The 18,742-nt window shown below is 40.0% G+C and overlaps 1 protein-coding gene across 2 annotated transcripts in view; it reads left to right on the top strand.

Annotated features, from left to right (window-relative positions):
* The window catches only part of LOC121953337 (serine/threonine-protein phosphatase 2A regulatory subunit B'' subunit alpha-like), an 80,757-nt gene extending 62,063 nt beyond the window's left edge, over positions 1 to 18,694 (top strand). For both annotated transcript variants that reach the window (XM_042500366.1, XM_042500367.1), the window contains exons 3-13: positions 9,574 to 9,858; positions 10,733 to 10,836; positions 10,924 to 11,026; positions 11,139 to 11,213; positions 13,440 to 13,683; positions 14,229 to 14,277; positions 14,374 to 14,463; positions 14,652 to 14,827; positions 15,819 to 15,937; positions 16,164 to 16,270; positions 16,943 to 18,694. In XM_042500366.1, coding sequence (XP_042356300.1) covers positions 9,574 to 9,858; positions 10,733 to 10,836; positions 10,924 to 11,026; positions 11,139 to 11,213; positions 13,440 to 13,683; positions 14,229 to 14,277; positions 14,374 to 14,463; positions 14,652 to 14,827; positions 15,819 to 15,937; positions 16,164 to 16,270; positions 16,943 to 17,039 — 1,449 coding nt within the window. In that variant the 3' untranslated portion in view covers positions 17,040 to 18,694. The remainder of the gene's footprint in view (positions 1 to 9,573; positions 9,859 to 10,732; positions 10,837 to 10,923; positions 11,027 to 11,138; positions 11,214 to 13,439; positions 13,684 to 14,228; positions 14,278 to 14,373; positions 14,464 to 14,651; positions 14,828 to 15,818; positions 15,938 to 16,163; positions 16,271 to 16,942) is intronic.
* Positions 18,695 to 18,742: the final 48 nt, after the last annotated feature.

Genomic DNA, 18,742 nt, shown 5'->3' with positions numbered 1-18,742 from the left:
GTATTATGGTATTATCACACTACAAAAGTCATAATACAGTATTATTGCAATTTTAAACATGTTGCAATATTTTGAGAAAACTTTGTTTATTTGTAATAAAGTTTTCATTCTGTTAATCTCACTTCAGTCATTTTTATTGCAGCAAAATGTATGTAGTGGACTGAAAAATCAAGTGATTGTATAATTCTAGTAGGTTATCAAATGTTTAATTTATATTTGTAATATTAATAATTTCTATAACAAAAATAAACAATATTTGACATCCATGTATCAATATTTTATTGCCATGCAAAAATATTGTAATACTTAATTTATTTCAGTTTTCATTTAAATTTTTGGATTGGTCAAACTGCAAATAAAGAAAAATACAAACATGATGCAACCATCTTAAAACTAACAAAATACACTAGATACAGCGTTCCATGTATCATCAACTTTGAATGATGTTAATTAAAATAATATAAGAGTCTTCCTCCCCTTACATGTTATAGGTACCCTTTTCTATCTTTTATATCTTTCAAAAAATGATCACAAACCTGATGAATTGCACTTTGGTGATACAACACTGTATTTTCCCCTCACTCCTAATCATAACCAGGTTCTTAGAAAACTCTACTAAACTGAATTTTCTGGCATATTTTACAACCAAATGCATGTCTGTGTGTATGTGGATGGGCATGTGTGTTGTCACGTTTGCATCCATGTATCTGTGTGTGAAGTCTGCCCGGTGCCTGAGGCAGAAATAAACATGAAATCGGTGGCTATATTTACACAGATAATTTTACACACAGCAGACAGCTACTTTGACCGAGCAGGTGTGTGTGTGTGTGTGTGTGTGTGTGTGTGTGTGTGTGTGTGTGTTTAGGAAGTTGTTATGTTCACACTATTCCACTTGTCTTCTTCTGGAAGAGGCGGTTCCTGTTCGGTGAATCCATCGAGGCATACGCGCACACACGCGCACACTCGCTCACACACACACGATATGCCTGGTTTATTAGACTCATGTATCAGTGCTTGTGTGCTAATTAAAGCCTTTAGGAGGGCATGTGTGCACGTCCCGTGTGTATTTAACAGTTGGAGGGAAGCGACAGTTGTTGTTGGACAACTGATCCCCTGCTGCGGCCCCTCCGCTCTTCCCATCATGCATTTATTTGATCAATGCCGTGAAGGCTGCTGACTCACCTGTTCCTGTAGCAGTGGGGTTGGATTAGGTCTGTGTGGTGGGCGGAGGAAAGTACTTGCAGACATAACACTCAACACACACTCACATCCACCTGTTGCTCAGCCCCTTTAACTTCCATCAGCTCTTTCTGCCCTCTCCTCTACATTCCTCTCACCCTCTCTTACTGCCTTCTTCTTTCCCTATAAGCAAGCTTCTTAAAGGTCCCATATTACAAAAAGTTAGATTTCCATGTCTTTTTTTATTATAAAGCCGGGATAGGTGCTATATAAATGCTGTGAAAGTATCAAAACGCTCAAGCCAAAGAGAAATGCACACAGTCTGTATTTAGAAACTTCAGAGGAGCCATCAAGGCTTAAAGGAAGTTGTGATGTCACAGCTATACTATATAAAGGTAGAAACTGCCACCACAGTGCCATTACAGGTATTGCTCAGCAGCAGAGCACGGATGAAGAAGGGCTTTTTGGGGAGGGGGGCTTAAAGATACAGGCGCTAAAACAAAGTGTTTCAGACGGAGGGTGAAAACAGATATATTCAGGCAGACAGTACAAGAGAAATAATGTGTTTTTAGAAAATTAAAGCATATAAACACGTTGTATAGAAACACAAAATATAACATGAACTGAAAATTTGCTTAATATGGGGCTTCTTTATAGGATTAAATTATTTTTTAGAGTTCATATGTTGCTTAGCTTGCAAACTAAAAGATAACAACATTGCCATCAAAATCATCGTCCAAGACATTTTATGCCGTTTCTGTATTCTTTTATTGTATGGATTGAAAAAACACACTTATGTAACTGAATGGATTGAGTTTTGAAGCATTTGTGTGTCACAGTTGATTATTATCAAAAATACAGATAACTGTAATTTAGATTTAGTTCTTATATACAATTATTTATTTTATTAAAAGCCTCATGGCCTATACATTAATGCTTAATCTGTCTAAACAGTAGGAAAATAGGTAAAAAAAGCTGCACATTTGACGATAAAAAAATATCTTCTCTATTATGTAGTCTGTAGTTTTATTAATTTAATCATGAACTATCATTAAAACTGTATTTTTAGGGATTTTGCACTTGGTCACATTGTGATTTGGATAATGTTTTGATTACCTGTACAACCCTAGCTTTTGTGCACCTGATGTAAGTCTAATATTCACAGCCCTTTTTGCTTTGTTTTGGTCTCCACTAATTCTTGGGGGAAGCCTGTGGCTCTTCGGCTGCTGAATGCTTCATCATGTTCACCAGCTAGTTGCTAACTGCGTGTGGGAGTAGATGTAGGTAGTGCATTTTGGTGGCCACAGAACTGACCCACAAATCACTGCTGCTGACCTTATGTATCCCTCCCTTTGGGAACAGTTTGTCCCACAACTTGTTTCCATGTCACCAGATCAGACTGCAGCTACTGTAACACATACTGTAGTGGAACTTCGAAGAATCTTTAAAGCAGTTGGTTCCTACATTATCGTCACAGTCTTTTTATCTTGGATAAATTTGTTAATTTTGCTGGCTTATGTAACAAATATTTTAAAAGTCAGAGTGAAGTTCAAGACTCAAAATTCATTGAGAGGATCGTTTTAGGACCAAGCGGAGATTTTTCTGAGAGGGCAGGGTTACACCGACTGTCAGTCAGACAGGAAAAGAGCACACAGCTGCCCAATGGCATCTGTTATGGCTCCCTTTACACACACACACACACACACACACACACACACACACACACACACGTATCTCTTTATACAGAGATTTATGATATCACAAGTGCATCGCTACAGTTGATGAGGTGGTGCAGATGAGGTGGTGGGAACTTTCAGTGATCAGACTGAGCGGAGAGACAAACAGAGGGAGAGAGGGAAAGAAAGGGAGGGAGGGATGAGGGATTCAACATGACACGAAAGGCTGGTGAGCCGGCGCTCCTCAGATCGTGCTCATTTGTTGATAGACATGAGATAGTGATTGTATAATGTTTCCCCCTGCAGCATGGAGGTGAGAAGTGGCCAGAAAGCAGACAATGTGTGTGTCAGTGTGAGTGTGTGTGTGTGGGATCGGTATGTGACCTTGGCTTTAGTACAGAGTCTAGTTGTTCCAAAGAATTCAGTAGGGCGTACAGGCAGCTGAGAGGAGTTACCCTAAAAACTCAAGGTGACTCATTTATTTTTCTGGAGAGTCACACATGGACACATTTTAAATGTCTGGTCTGAGAGAGCTGTTGCTTGTTATTCACACACAGTGGTGTCAAAGATACATCGATATAACACTTTACAATGTGATGAAATGCATAATGACTAATGAAATCAGTCACAACAGGATGTTTCGCCATATAGTATATAGTAGAAAAGAATGCTTTTTTACTCCTGCAGTAATAAACACATAATTACAGTTAGAAAATATAGCAAATATTTAGGATGTTTAAAAATGCGCACTAGACCAGGATGTATGAAATGTGTAACTGTTGTGTTTGAGGCTCATAACTTTAGATTTTTAGGGTTTTTCAACTCCTTAAAGTCCCCCTCTTGACTTGTTTTATAGTATCTTCCTATACTAGTACTAATATTTTGTTTAACTTGGTTTCCCCACATTAACTGCGGTCACCACCGCTGCTTGTAGCAGGTTAGGTTTTCTGCTCTCTGCAGTGCTGTTGGTGCTAGGTTGACTGGTAAAAGAGCCGTGCTTCTCAAGATGACTAGCGTTGGTGTTAGGCTACATACACACTAATAGGTTTTATTGCTACGTTTACGCCTAGCATACACACTATGTGTTTTGGAAAACCTAAAACTGAAACTTTTAAAAATGCTGCTGACCCTGTTCTAGTTTAAAAACTCTGGGGTTGCGTTTTAGTGCTTTAAAACAACTCCCATTTTGTTTTCCTTGTCGTCCAAGCAAAGAAATCCGATCTTACTTTTTGCCTTTTCCATAGTATTTCTACAGGATGAAACCAGCTGCAGAGTAGACAATCTACTCCCTGTTTACACCAGTACACAAATGCAGAACCTACATGATTGTCCAGTAATATGTATTTTCAGGCATGTTAATATGCTAATACATTTGTGTGTATAGAGATCATTAGTGTGGATGTAGCCTTAAACATGGGAGCGATTCAGTCATACATGTTTAAGCCTCAGTCAGACCCAGACTTAAATGTGGAGTCTGTTGTGCACCAAAATCAGTCTAGCAGATAAATCAGAGTGATTAATGAAAATACTATCTTTCTTTTATGTTGTTTGTTTGCTTGTTAGCTTGTAGGCTAACTGGCAGTGGCTGACACCATGTTAATGGTTGTGAAATATAAAATTATATCTGCTATGATGGGGTTTTTCATAGATATTGGAAGGAACCTCCAGGTTCCAGTTTACATCCAAGAATAGCAAACTTTTACTGTTCAAACTGTCATTCTGATAACGCTAACTCTGCTGTCTGTACAGACCAGTCCGCTCTGCGCTGGACGTTTCAGGTTTCTTTGCCAGTGTTGTGTTGGTTTCCCCTTAATACATGTTTCCCTTATTAGACAGCAATTGGCTTTCACATTAGTGGCGTACCTAATCTGACAGACATCGCTCCTTTCAGTGGGAATGTGAAAACACCTCTCTACTAACTTTCAGTGTCACCACAGTCGAGGTCAGACATTTTGGGGACATACACATAAGATAAATACATTCTTTTAGCGAGGAGGACTTAACGTTTTTAGTCACCCATAGAAGTGTGAAAAACTGTTTTCTTAGATCCTGAAAAGTTTTCATCCAGCCGCAGTGATATATTTCTGAAGGTTTCCTTGTGTTTCACGAGTTACTATACTCATGGAGCCCAGATTAGCACTAGAGGGCACTTGACTCTCCATGTGTGCGACTCTGAAACACAACCGCAGTGGAATCTGCGTTTACTGCGCCAGCAGATTCTGGGAAATTGACGGTTTCCTTTTCTTTGACAGCATTGATATACATGGTACAGTATGTGTAAACATTTATATGGCAGACATTTGGTGTAGTGTCCTTGTCTTGGAGGGATTTTAGCTGGACTAGTTTAAAATAGGTCATGTCTGGCAGTCCCAAGGGATCCCCCCCTGCACTGTCAGGCCTCAGACTGGTGTTGCTTGGCACTGAAGGAGTACTGGCCCAATCCGACATAGCTAGGATAATGTGTAGGCTCGGCACTTCCTTTTGGCAAGTGTCAATCAAGAGTAGAGCTAAAATGAGTAGATGCAAAATGATAAATCAAATGGCAGGAAATTAATTGCCAACAACATTAATGATCCGATGCTTGTTCTCTGGTTTCCAGCTTTTCAAATATGAGAGTTTATATTACTGTAAACTGCATATCTTCTGGTATGGGACTCCAGAGCTCAAACGATAAGTTTATTTACCAAATAGTCATTAGACAGAAAAATCATAAGCAACTATTTTGGGGCAAAATAAGCAATTTGAACACGTCACACTGTGCTACAAAAAATTGTGATGACATTGATGTTTTTCCCTCCTGTGACCTTGCGTCTGATTATGAGGACATTAAATTTGGGGTTTGCTGCACCTTATAATTCATTCTACTTTCTTTTTTAGACCTGTCCACTTTTATGTGTAAATTTGCGGCAGCAAGATCGTAATACACTAATGTATCTGTAAACAAGATGGCAGCCGAGCCAAGTCAATCTACAATCGATGCTGACACAAGAGTGGACAATGCAGAAAACAGATCAAACTTTATGGGTAAAACTTGTTTATTTATGCTTAGTATCATTTGTATTTTGATATGGCATATACATTTGACATTTTTTTTATACTTATCAAGTCCAACCAATCCAAAATGTCAAGGAGAAATTAAAAATGCACACCAAACAAAATCTTGGGTCTCAGGAGGATTTGTAAACCAAACAATTAAACAGTTAATCAAGAAAGTAATTGTCAAATTATTCATAATGAAAATGAACAATTGAAATTCCTTGTGGTTTGTGATGAGCCTTTTAAATTATTTTGATACTTTTAAAGACGAACAGTTTAATTGAATATTTTTTTTTAAATTATCGTTAGTTAAAGCTCTAATCAGGAGAGACTCTCCATACACTCATGGATTTTAAAGATCTTAATGCTCTTGTAAAGGGGAATGCGGCTTTAAGTTTCCAAGCAAGCCCAGCAGAATTACTGTACGTCAACAGATACAACAACAGGTGCTTTGCCCGCTGATTCATCACTCCATCCTGAATTACTCCTATGAAAACATTTAAGCTTGTCCTGAAGCACCGAACTAAGCTTCCTGTCTGCAGCAAAATGATTTGAATCCGACTCACTTTGAGTTGTAACTTCCTGCTGGCTAACTTTAGGACCGAGGAGGGCTCAGATCCTGCAAAACACTACACACAGATATGCAACATGGCCAAACCCTCTCCCCCACCCCCCCACCCTAATGCTCAGGACAGCCGGTGTGCTGTGTGTGTGTGTGTGTGTGTGTGTGTGTGTGTGTGTGTGTGTGTGTGTGTGTGTGTGTGTGTTGCCAGAGCCCGGCATGGCTCATGTTTCTCAGTGCAGTTTGTCAGACCCCAGCTTGGAGCGGCAGGCACCAGTGAGACTGCACCAAATACATACATCCTGAGCTGACAGGGGGACATCAGAAGTGTTCTACCCCAGAGAGAAGCCACTGTTTGTGGCTGCGATTGGGCATTAAAGAGCCCAGTACCATGGTCCTGCCTCCCGGCCGGCATAGCAGCACGGGAGTCCTAAGGAACATCTCTCCGCACAGATACACTGCTGGATTATTGCCTAACAGGACGCCACTTTGGGAGCCTGTAGATGCTAGCAGAGCCTGGAGAAGAGAAATTTTGTGAGCGTGAGTGATTGTCAAAGGGCATTTTGCCTGAAATCACACACATGCTTTCCTGAGGTGTCTGGTTACTGGATATCTAACTTGTTAAGTGGACTTTTTTACTACCGTCCACTCGATTTCCTCTCGGCAGTTGTTGTGTTGCCAGGCAAGCTGGTCAGTGTGTAGTCGCCGTGTCAGTAGCCGCACCGGTGGCCGTGTCTGGTGGGGGGTTACGTGTCTCGGCCCCCACCATGATGATCAAGGAGACATCGTTACGCCGGGACCCTGACCTGAGGGGGGAGCTGGCCTTTCTGGCCAGGGGGTGTGACTTTGTCCTCCCCTCACGCTTCAAGAAGAGACTCAAGTCCTTCCAGCAGCAACAGGTCAGTCGGAGCATTGAGCAGGATGGACGTGTTGCAAGTTTGGACGATCATGCAAAATGCAAACTCAGGAGAAATATGTTGGAGACACAAAAAACATGCTTGAATCTCAAAATTCACATTTTTTTCTTTCTTTGTTTTCTGATTTCCACACACACGTTTGCAGATGATCTATTATATGCACACATAGAGTGTAGATTCATCTTGTTGCTTCCATACACACAGAGTGACATGCCAGAAACGACAAACTATTCTGAGGCAGATACCAGCAGGGTATTAATAGGGCAGGAGGTGCAGGAATAGAGTGATAGAATGAACTCTGTGAAGGAGAGTGGGAGGGGGAGGACCGCTACAGCTGTCCTGCTCAGTACACACAGTATGGAGGCCCTCGAGGAGACACACGCCAGGCACCAGGGAACACACTGAGGAGTTTTGTTTTAAGCAGTTAGTCAAAATCTAGTTGCAAGCCTTTCCTTTTCGCTTTGTATAATTGTAATTTTTCACGTCATCACTCTGTCTTCTGTCTGACATCTCATCTTGTCATTGCCTGCAGATTAGATAATGGAGTATGTTGATAGTAAAATTATTCTGTTTAGAGCTCCTTCTGAGGACAATCTACTATGTATGGGTGCATTTTCTCTGTCTGTTGCGTATCAAAATAGTTATTAGCCAGTTTTTCCTAATCTAAGAGAAATAAAACATTTGTTTTCATGCATTTATTACTGTTTACTACCCAGAATGCCCTTGCTAGTGTTCATGGTGTTATCCAGTTTGTTGCCCAGAATTTTAAAGCTGAAACGGCTTGATCAAACCGTCATAAACACAGCAGCTCTGTTGCCATATGTGTTGCTTATTTTGCCTTATTATTTGGCTCCAGAGATTAGGATAAATTAAGACCAAAATAGTCTTCACTGCCACCTGGAGCTTTTCTTGCCAACTATTTAAATCAGCCTTAAGTGTTGACTATAAAACAAGTCTCTCATTGTTTGTACGTATTTTTATGACTCACTGGGAGTTTCCACCACATCCCATACCATGGGTCTTTTATCCTCATAAAGTGAAGTTGTGTCTTGTCTTCTGGAGAAAGAACTTAATTGTGTTCTTCTCATAAAAAATGAATATAGATATAGGAATAAAAGTAGAAGTATTGATATTTAAAATGCAATACAAGAGTCTTGCTCTGATTTGGAACCATAGGACACATAAAATATACCTTCACTGTGGTGTTTCAGTCATGAACATGCTGTCTGTGCAAGATGTTGCAGGATTTCTTTTTTTTTTAAGATATAATTCACACACCATATATTAACAAAAAGCTTTATTGTGTTCCTTTTTTAAATTGTAACTGCTTACAGATAAACGTTCCAGTGTGTAAGATTTAGGGGGATATTTTGGCAGAAATTGAACATAATATAATAAGTATGCGTTTTTAGTGTATAATCTTTGAAAAATAAGAGCTATGTTTTCGTTATCTGAGAATGAGATGTTTATATCTACCTTGGTTGCAGGTCTTCGTAAACAGTGTCCATCATGTTGCACTGCCATGTTTCTACAGTAGCATGAAACGGACAAACCAAACACTGGCTCTAAATAGGGCCATTCACGTTCTTACATCAGCCATCTTAGTTTGCTACGCAACAAGCTGAGCAGCATCAGAAAAATCCGCATTTACAGCGTGAGTCTGTTGTATTTGGTGTTTTTACCGGTTTAAATTGTTGTGTTCATTTATTTTGGGGAAGAAGAGACTTCTGTGAATAATTCGTCTAACAGTGAAACCCTCCTGAACGTCAGGATCTTACATTTTTAGAGAAAAAGGTGAGCATGCATTAGCAGGTGTTGGGCAAGCTGCCTGTATGCAACATGCCGAGCTTTGCCAAGTGACGAGCGCTGGAGAAACACTGATTTGTAACGTGAAAATGCGTTTTTCATTGTTTTTACCAGTTTCAGTCACCTGGTCTTTTTGTTTTGGCGATAATTCAGCTTCTGGGGAAAAAAATCCTGAACATCGAACACTGAAGAAAATTCTAACTGGGAGGTTACACTTAGCTTCTTGGAGAAGTTTCAGTTGGTTGCAATCTGCAGTCCTCAGTGTGAAGATCCCACTAAATCCTACACATGGCTCCTTTAAAAGAATTGCAAATATACAATGCAAAATTACCACCACAGGGAATCACGCAAACCTACTCATTCATCCCCTCACATGAGCTCCCTTCTCTATTTTCAGGTCCAGTCCAAACCAGAGAAGAAACCAGGCACACCTCCACCAGCCCCTGCCCTTACCACAGCCACCCCCACCCCCACGCCACGCTCACCCAGCCCTCCTCCGGCTCCAGTGATAGTCACCCCTCCTCCCCCTGCCATCAACATTCCCAGGTTCTACTACCCCCGTGGGCTCCCTGCCATGGGCCCGGCCACCAACCACGACGCTGCCATCGCTGCCATCGAGGCGGCCTTCACTGAGTTTGAGGAGGAGAAGGCTGACATATATGAAATGGGCAAGATCGCAAAGGTTAGTAGTTTGGTTTAGTTTATTTGCGCACAATTAAAAAGTGCATAAAATCCAGAATAATAAATATGAAAGAAAAAAAAGAAAGAAAGAAGCGTGTCCGGAGAGGGAAAAAAGCCAGAGGCTTATACAAACAAACCCTCCCTAAACTTGATAACAATCAAGTTTAGGAATAGGGATAATAATCAAACAATAACAAAAAAGGAAAAACAAACTAAACTCACATTTTACAGACGAAACATTTAGATAAAATATACACAAAACATTCAAGTGCACGTACACACCCACACAAAAAAATACAACAAAAAATAAATGTGGTATAATAATATAAAAGTAATAGTATAATAAATATTAATGAACAACAAAGAGCACACAAAGCAGAAAAAATAACCAGTCCATTAATCCAATAAATACACAGAACACAATGCCAAGAGAAAGAGGAAAAAAGGGCACATAAGTATTAAATGTAATGATACAGTTATAGAGCTCTTCATACTGTGTACTTCATTGCATTTCATGTATGCACACTGCAATATGTGAGAGCTCATAGCTCTAAAATCACCATTTACTTCAGTTTTTAGTTTTAAAAGTCTTAATTAACCTGCTCTTCAATATGATAAAAGCATAAAATCCCTTGTAGAAACGTGAGATCAACATAGATGATTTCATGTTTCATCTTGAAGCGACCACACTGTTTTATTCCATGGAAACCGTGCCTTTTCCTCAGAAATCTCTGGCCTGGTTGATGCAGTTGTCTTTTTTTCTTTGCCACTCCTTTTTGAGCCGTGTGATCACTGATTCTTGAATCAAACAAGTACAGTATGCAATTGTTTTTCAGAGTAAGATAATGGTATTGTCTCTCTGTCTCTCTGTTCAGGCATGCGGGTGTCCACTTTACTGGAAGTCCCCAATGTTCTACTCAGCTGGCGGTGAGAGGACGGGCTTCGTCTCTGTTCACTCCTTTGTCGCAATGTGGAGGAAGTAAGACAGAACTCATGTCCATCTAGAAATATGATATCATAATTCTCATCAGGTTATATAACTTCTCCCAAATCTCGTCTCCTGCAGGTTGTTGCACAGTTGCCACGATGATGCATCAAGGTTTATCTCCCTGCTCGCAAAACCCAGCTGTAACTACCTGGAGCAGGAGGACTTCATCCCTCTACTGCAGGTAGATGTCTCAACATTCATTAATTAGATGAGTAATACAAACATTACAAAATCTCAGCACTGTTGTCTGTATTTACCACAATTATGTTTCCTCTCGGTTGTGTTTTGATTAGGACATTGTGGATACACATCCTGGACTCACATTTTTGAAGGATGCACCTGAATTCCATTCCCGCTACATTACAACGGTAAATGAAAAATGATATCAGCCAGTGGTGTGTTTTAGTAGTAGGACTACTACCATTTGGTCTCAAGCTTTTATTAGAGCCACAGCTTCTTATCTCTTAGCCAAGTATGATTTTAAAAAAGTACAGCATTATAGAAACAAAACAATATCAAACAGTGTTACACATTGTTAATATTTTTCCAGTGGTCATACTTGACATATTGAAGGTCACACTTCCACACAACAAAGAAAAGCACATACTAAACCTAATTTTACCACAAGATGATTAAACATTTCATTGCAAAAGTACAAAAAATATGTAAGAGTTATTGATTTCAATACAAACTAAAATAGAAGTTAGGAGTACATTAACTGTGAGGGCCTGCTGTAAAATTACACACACTCGTATTGCTCTGCGCAACAAATGCACTTTTCAAAATCAAGCTGGATGTTGACAACTGCAACACGTGCTTTAGAAGTTTTACTGCACAGAGATACTGAGAAGTCTGCGCTCTAATGCGTCAGGGGACGTCACGGAAACACTGATGCCCCCTGACAGCTCGCTGCGGCAGCGGAGGCCCCGACCCTCCACATGCCCATATTAAGACACTTCCTTCAGTTTAGACCAGCTGACCTGCTACTGTATGAGACATTAGTAGCCCTGGGAGGTCCATGTACCAGGAAATGGGTGATAATCCGCTCTTTACTAAGCCCAAGTGTCGTGTTTCAGTGACAGTGAGCCCGGACCCCCTTGTTTCCATTGAATGCTAAAGACCAGTCTTACTCAGTATGAATGAGGACAGAAATATCAGTTGTGGATGACTTGTTAGTAGGTCTCTCTTGTGGAAAAATGAGGAATATGTTAAATAAGTGGTATGACAGGGCTTGGAAAGATCTCATGTGAGTTTCATGCTATAGTCATAGACTAAAAGTAGAGTCGAACTAGCTTGACAGCTCCTGTCACAGGGTCAGACCTCCTGGATCCCTTTTGAGACTCCCAGAAGAAACTAATAGATATCAAAACATTTATATTCTATCTAATCTCTCAACTACTCAAATGATCTTATAATTGCATAACATATTTATTCACTCCTATTTTTCTTTCTTGTGTTGCTGCACAACCAATGGTCTTTTGGCGACTAAGAAAGTGATATGATGGCAAATATCAACACAATTCTCTAATGCATTATTATGGAACTCCTACATGCAGTTTTATAATAGCTACATCTGTAACTTGACATACCTTTAACACCTGAATACTTTGTGATTTAGTCAGGGGTTCTCAACCTTTTGTAACTTAAGTTCCACTGCTGATAGTTAAAAAAATCTGTGGACAACCTTCATAAATAATGAGAAAAACACATTACATAAGAAAAAAAGGGAAAAATAAAGTGGTTTGTAAATATGTGTTATGCCATCTGTTTGCTGTAAATGTTGCGATGACATTCTGTTGTGCCTGAAGTCCAACCCTTTTGCTTGGAAAGATTCTTTTGGCTTTCCATCACATTTGGGCTGTTTTTTGTCAAAAGTGTCTCTCATTCGACAGGATTTCAACACACTGCTTTTGGCTCGTCATCACTGCCATCCATTATGAATCCATAATGGATGTATACACGGTCATATTTCACCACCAAGGGCTTTGAGCTTTTTACTGGTGCAGGGTTGCGTAACAATAATAACTTGATTTATATGGTACTTCTCAAAAGTTGCAGTAGTTACAAAGTGCTGCACAGTGAACAGCTATGAAAGACATGGGGAGAACATGTAGCAAAGCAAGTAATTACAGGGGCAATTACAAATTTAATTAAAAAAAAATAATAAAATGAATAGAAACAGAATAAAAAGGGGGTGAATAGGCGTGAATGGTTGTCTGTCTCTATGTGTCAGCCCTGTAATAGTCTGGCGGCCTGTCCAGGGTGTACCCCACCTTTCTTCCAATGTCAGGTGTGATAGGCTCCAGCCCTTCTGTGACCATTAAGAGGATAAGCTGTCAATACTAATGGATGAATGAATAATGATTTTTTTTTTTAAATTTGATTTAAATTTAAATGATTTGGTAGTACTTCTATGGCCCAATAGGTGGCGCTCTGAGGCCAACCAGGCCCATAAGTTTCTATGATAACCAATTGCTTGCTCTCACTGTAATTGTGTTGGTTCTGTCTTTTGTAGCACTTTTCTAGAAAAAGAGTTTAATTTGGTTAATTAGATTCACTTTTATTGGTGCGATTTGGATGCTCTGTTTTCCCAGGTGATCCAGCGGATATTCTACGTGGTGAACCGTTCATGGACGGGCCGTATGACCATGATGGAGCTGCGCAGGAGCAACTTCTTACAGACCTTGGCGCTGCTCGAGGAGGAGGACGACATTAACCAGATCACTGACTACTTCTCCTACGAACACTTTTACGTCATCTACTGCAAGTTCTGGGAGCTCGACACTGACCATGACCTCTACATCGACCCCAAAGACCTTGCGAGATACAATGACCATGGTATGAAAAACTCAGACAGCTCAGGGTTCATTTTGCCTCTACTCAAATCCATCCATAGCAGACACATGGGGAGTCTTCTACAAATAGAATATATCAAGATGGCATCCTGGCCTAAAGGCAAAACAAATAGTTGCATGCTGTGCAGACTGTAAAGCCCCTTGACGCATATTTGTAACTTATGATATAAATAAAGGTTTTTTGTTGTCATTGATTTAATAATATGGGTTGGATGCCAGTAAAGAATCAAAAACAGTCTTTGGATTTGGCACAATCATTGGCTCATTTTCCATCTGTTACGTCCCCACTAGCGAGTGCAGAAAACAACAGCTGTTTGTCCGAGGCTCAACACTTTCATGCCGTCTGATGCAAAATGCATTACACTGTTAACAGCATTATATGACCACTTGGCTGAATTTAATTCACTTACTCAGTGCTTACGCAAGTGACTGCACTGTATGTGCAATAGTTTACAACAGTATCCATTTGTTTCTGTGTCTTTGAACAAAATCACATTTGCTTACTTTTCTCATGCTCTCCTCTGACAGCGTCCTCAAACAGAATCATTGAAAGATTGTTTTCGGGGGCTGTTACCCGGTAAGTGGAAACACACACAAACAAACACAGAGAAGCTGATTATTTTACCATAATGGCAGCACTGAATGTGAATGGCTCTGTCTCTTTTGTGTCCAGGGGTAATGCTGTGCAGAGGGAAGGCAGGATGAGCTACGCCGAGTTTGTCTGGTTCCTCATATCGGAAGAAGACAAGAAAAATCCCACCAGGTAATCTAATCACTGACACAATCCTGTGTCATCGAGAAGCTGTTTGAGCATTTTTTCTCTCTACATGTATCTAATAAATATGTTGCATCTTTGGCAGATGTCATTTTAGTTGCAGACACTCTTTTTCCCACCGTTTATGAGTGTTTGGGGTGTGTAACCCTGTATGCATCTGTTGGTTCTCTCTCCAGTATAGAATACTGGTTCCGCTGCATGGACGTGGATGGCGATGGCGTCCTGTCCATGTTTGAGTTGGAGTATTTCTATGAGGAACAGTGTGAGAGGATGGAAAGGATGGGCATCGAACCTTTGCCCTTCCAGGATTTGCTCTGTCAGATGCTCGACCTGGTCAAACCTGAGAATTCAGGTTAGTGAGTTTATGCCTTTTCACCCGCAATATCTGTGTCCGGAGGCATTATGTTTTCTGCTTGTCCTTCCATCTGTCCATCCCATTCTCATGAACACAATATCTCAAGAAAGCACTGAAACATTTTTTCAAATTTAGCACAAACGTCCACTTGGGCTCAACAATGAACTGATTTAATTTTGGTGGTCAAAGGAAGGTCAGTGTGACCTCATCCATCTCATTTGTTTAATCATGATATCTCAAGAAAATCTTGAGGGAATTTCTTCAAATGTGGCACAAACGTCCACTTTGAGTTGAGGATGAAGTGATTAGATTTTGGTGGTCAAAGTTCACTACGACCTTGCATTTGTCCCATTCTCGTGAACACAGTATCTCAAAAACACTTTGAGGGAATTCCCTGGAATTTGGCACAAACATCAACTTGGACTCAATGATGAACTGATTAGATTTTGGTGGTCAAAGGTCAAGGTCACTGTGACCTCAAAAAAACTTGTTTTTCTCCAGAACTCAAGAATTTGTACATTAATTAACTACAAAATTTCACACAAATGTCTAATATGATAAAATGATGATGTTGAATATTGATAAAGTCAAAGGTCAACTTCACTGTGACATCATAATGTTCTGCAAAAACATTTCTCAGGCCATTATTCAATGTCATCACTCAGGAACAGAAGGGGAGACATTTGGTCAGATACAGAATTGTTCAAACTAATTTCAGCTGCCCACCTTAAAAGTCTGGTTATTGAGCGGAAACATTATTTACTGTTATGGTTAAATATGACAGATATGGATGTAAACTGTGAGTGCAACTTAACAGGTTTGCAGGAACATGCAACCCTGAGGCTATAATACTAGTTCTCCTTTTTCAAAATGATGTTATCTTTTACTTCTCTTCATGTGGGGGGGCCACACCCTGCCACCATTCTTTGTTACTGCGCTATCTGAACTTTACACATGCACGTGTTTGTGCACATGTTGTTTTCTCCAGGTAAGATAACACTTGGTGATCTGAAGCGCTGCCGGATGGCCCACATATTCTTTGACACCTTCTTCAACTTGGAGAAATACCTGGACCACGAACAGAGAGACCCGTTTGCTGTGCAAAAGGTGTGAATTTGCATCTCTAATGTAACAATGAGCCATATTGCAGGAGCTGTTGATTGAAAATGTGCAACTGGGTATTGATGCATCCTTCACACTTCCAGGTGCCATGTATTTGTATAATTTTGAAGCTACTTGAAGCTAATTCTCTCTCTCCTTCAAAATGTTATTGTATTATATTCTATACAATGAATTCTATACTATTATATTCTGTGTGCACGTGTTGTTCCAGGACATTGATAGTGAAGGTCCAGAGCCATCTGACTGGGATAAATATGCCTCAGAGGAGTATGAGATACTGGTGGCAGAGGAGACTGCAAATGAACAGCTACATGAGGGGTACGAAGACTCTCACACTCACACACAGTTGACGCCTATGTGACTATCCAAGCATTGAAACACAATCAATCTTTTTCATAAGCTGAGATGCTCATGAATTGTCCCTTTTAGTAACTGAAGTTTAACTTGATTGTCTTCAGCTAAAAACGCTGATTAAGGGCACATGTTTGAAACGAGTGGCCCCATGCTGATTTCAAAATAATTTTACACACGTGGTTTAACATTATTATTTAATGTATCCTGCAAGTTTCATTATGATTGGACAAACAATTTCTTATTTATATGAACATTTTAGGATATTAACACATCTTAAGAAGTTAGTGATAATTGTCCTAATGACTGTAGAGTAAGCTCTATTTATGATGCAAGGTTTATGCAACTTTTGATAAGCTTGGTCCAGTAATAATCAACAAAAAATTGGTATAAATCGGAGCTGTGGTGCAAGAGACGTTAAAAATGTGTTTTTCATGTCATTTAAAATGGCAGAAAATCTAGTCAAGTGGACATTAGGTGTTCTTGAGGCAGATTAGAAGAAAGTTTTTCAAAGTTATTTATAGCACTACCATCAGGCTCACTGGGTTTTTTAACACTTAATCACTGAACTCCTTTGCGCAAACATTTTTGAATAATGATATCAATTGACTAGTTCTTCTATGCCTGTCACGTTTCCAGGTCCTTTGATGATGACTATGAACCAGAGGAACTTCAAGTGGCCGGAGAGATTGGAAATAAAATGGAAAAACTGGTCATATCTGACCTTACGGCATAAAACTCCTTCCCTGGAATTCCTGGGTCTTTTTCTCTGGAAAAAATAGAACAAATTGATTTAAAAACAGAAAAAAGTCTCTTAGGATGAATTCATCAAGAAAACACATGGACGCAAAGATATCCAGAATAAGAAAACAGTTTTGGCGTCGGACTCATCTATTTTTTTTTGCGTGTGTGTGTGACCGTAAACCAGTACTGCTCTGTGTCTGGTGCAATAACGCATCTGTTTTCATACAGAAAACAATTTCATTGCCTCCAGCTTTTGGCTCCATCATGGAGAACAAAACCGACGATGGCGGGGAGACATGTATGATAAGCTGGAGAGACAAAAAAAAAATGTCATTGTAAAATAATGTAATTGTGAATTTTCTACAGACAATCCTGCGAGAAGACAATCATGTGAAGGTAGACAAACAGGTAGACTGTCGGAAACACAAATAGACTCCTAGTTGGAGAAACAGGAGGACACAAACATAATTATAGTGATAGGCACTGCCGCTGAAAACCCACAGTCACAGCTCAATAATGACACATAGAGACAGACACTGCCGTCAGAAACCTGCTGCCTCTGCAGCTCGTCACTGTGTTCCTTGAAAAGGAAGTCTTTTAACCTCCATCCCTTCAGGGAGGAATCATGTAACAGTTTGGGTGACTGTAACAGCACCTCTCTGTGGCCAGTCTGTGCTACTGCACGCCATCACGGTCATGCATGGGTGCATAAAGGCTGGCAAACTTCTCCAAGAGGGAGTTCAGTTCACTGCACAGCCCGGGCTGCTCTATTATTAGTGCAGCATTATCAGCAGCGCTCCACCTCTGGACTCCCTTTGCAGTCATTTTTAAACCCTGGATAAAGTGACTACACAGACTGAAAGGTACCACTTTATTGTGTTAACTCTCAATCAGGTCACAGTGAGACACATGCACATAAGAGGATGCATGTTGACAAACATATCAAACTCTCTGGTAGAGTTGCCCGCACATTTCCACCTGTAACATTTGTAATAACGCGATAGATACGCATCAGAACTGTGACTTGTCTCTGTCCGTCTCACACCCAGCACATCACACTGTATGTTTTCTCACGTCCTTGTTGATTGTGTACAGTATATTTGGGAATAACTTGGATCTGTTTTTGAAATTAATGCCAAAAATGTTTCTGCTTAGACGTCTCATTGACATGCACCATTTTGTTGATGTAACTCTCTGATGTCCATTTTCCCTGCAATACACACACAGTATCAAACAGACCACTAACAATGCCTCTTAAAGGGTCAGTTCATACAAATAATGAAAAAAAGATACATTCTCACATCTTTAGTGGCATCTAGCCTGCAGATAGGTTTGGTGTGATTTGCAGAAGTTTTATGAAATCCATCTCTGAGATTTTTGCCACAAACACATTAAAATGGAAATTAATAGATCTTAGTTTGCGGCTCTTACAACACTGACATTAACCACAGTAATAGGGATTTTTTAGTGTTGTTTTTCCATCTTTTAAAGGAGCACTGGAGGATTTCATTTAATGTGGCAGTGAGGATTGCAGCCAGTTGAAACTTCCATGTGAACTCCCGGTTATAATTCTTTCAGTGTTCATTGTTCAGGAAGTTTTTACCAGGAGCCAGGTTATCTGCAGAGGTCTCCTGCCCTCCTAAACAAATGGACCAGGTGATTTAAACAGGTAAAATCACTGAATAAAGCAGTTTT

This window comes from Plectropomus leopardus, chromosome 14 (assembly GCF_008729295.1).
Source record: "Plectropomus leopardus isolate mb chromosome 14, YSFRI_Pleo_2.0, whole genome shotgun sequence".
In the NCBI taxonomy this organism is placed as follows: domain Eukaryota; kingdom Metazoa; phylum Chordata; class Actinopteri; order Perciformes; family Serranidae; genus Plectropomus; species Plectropomus leopardus.
This window is presented reverse-complemented; position numbering and strand designations above follow the sequence as displayed.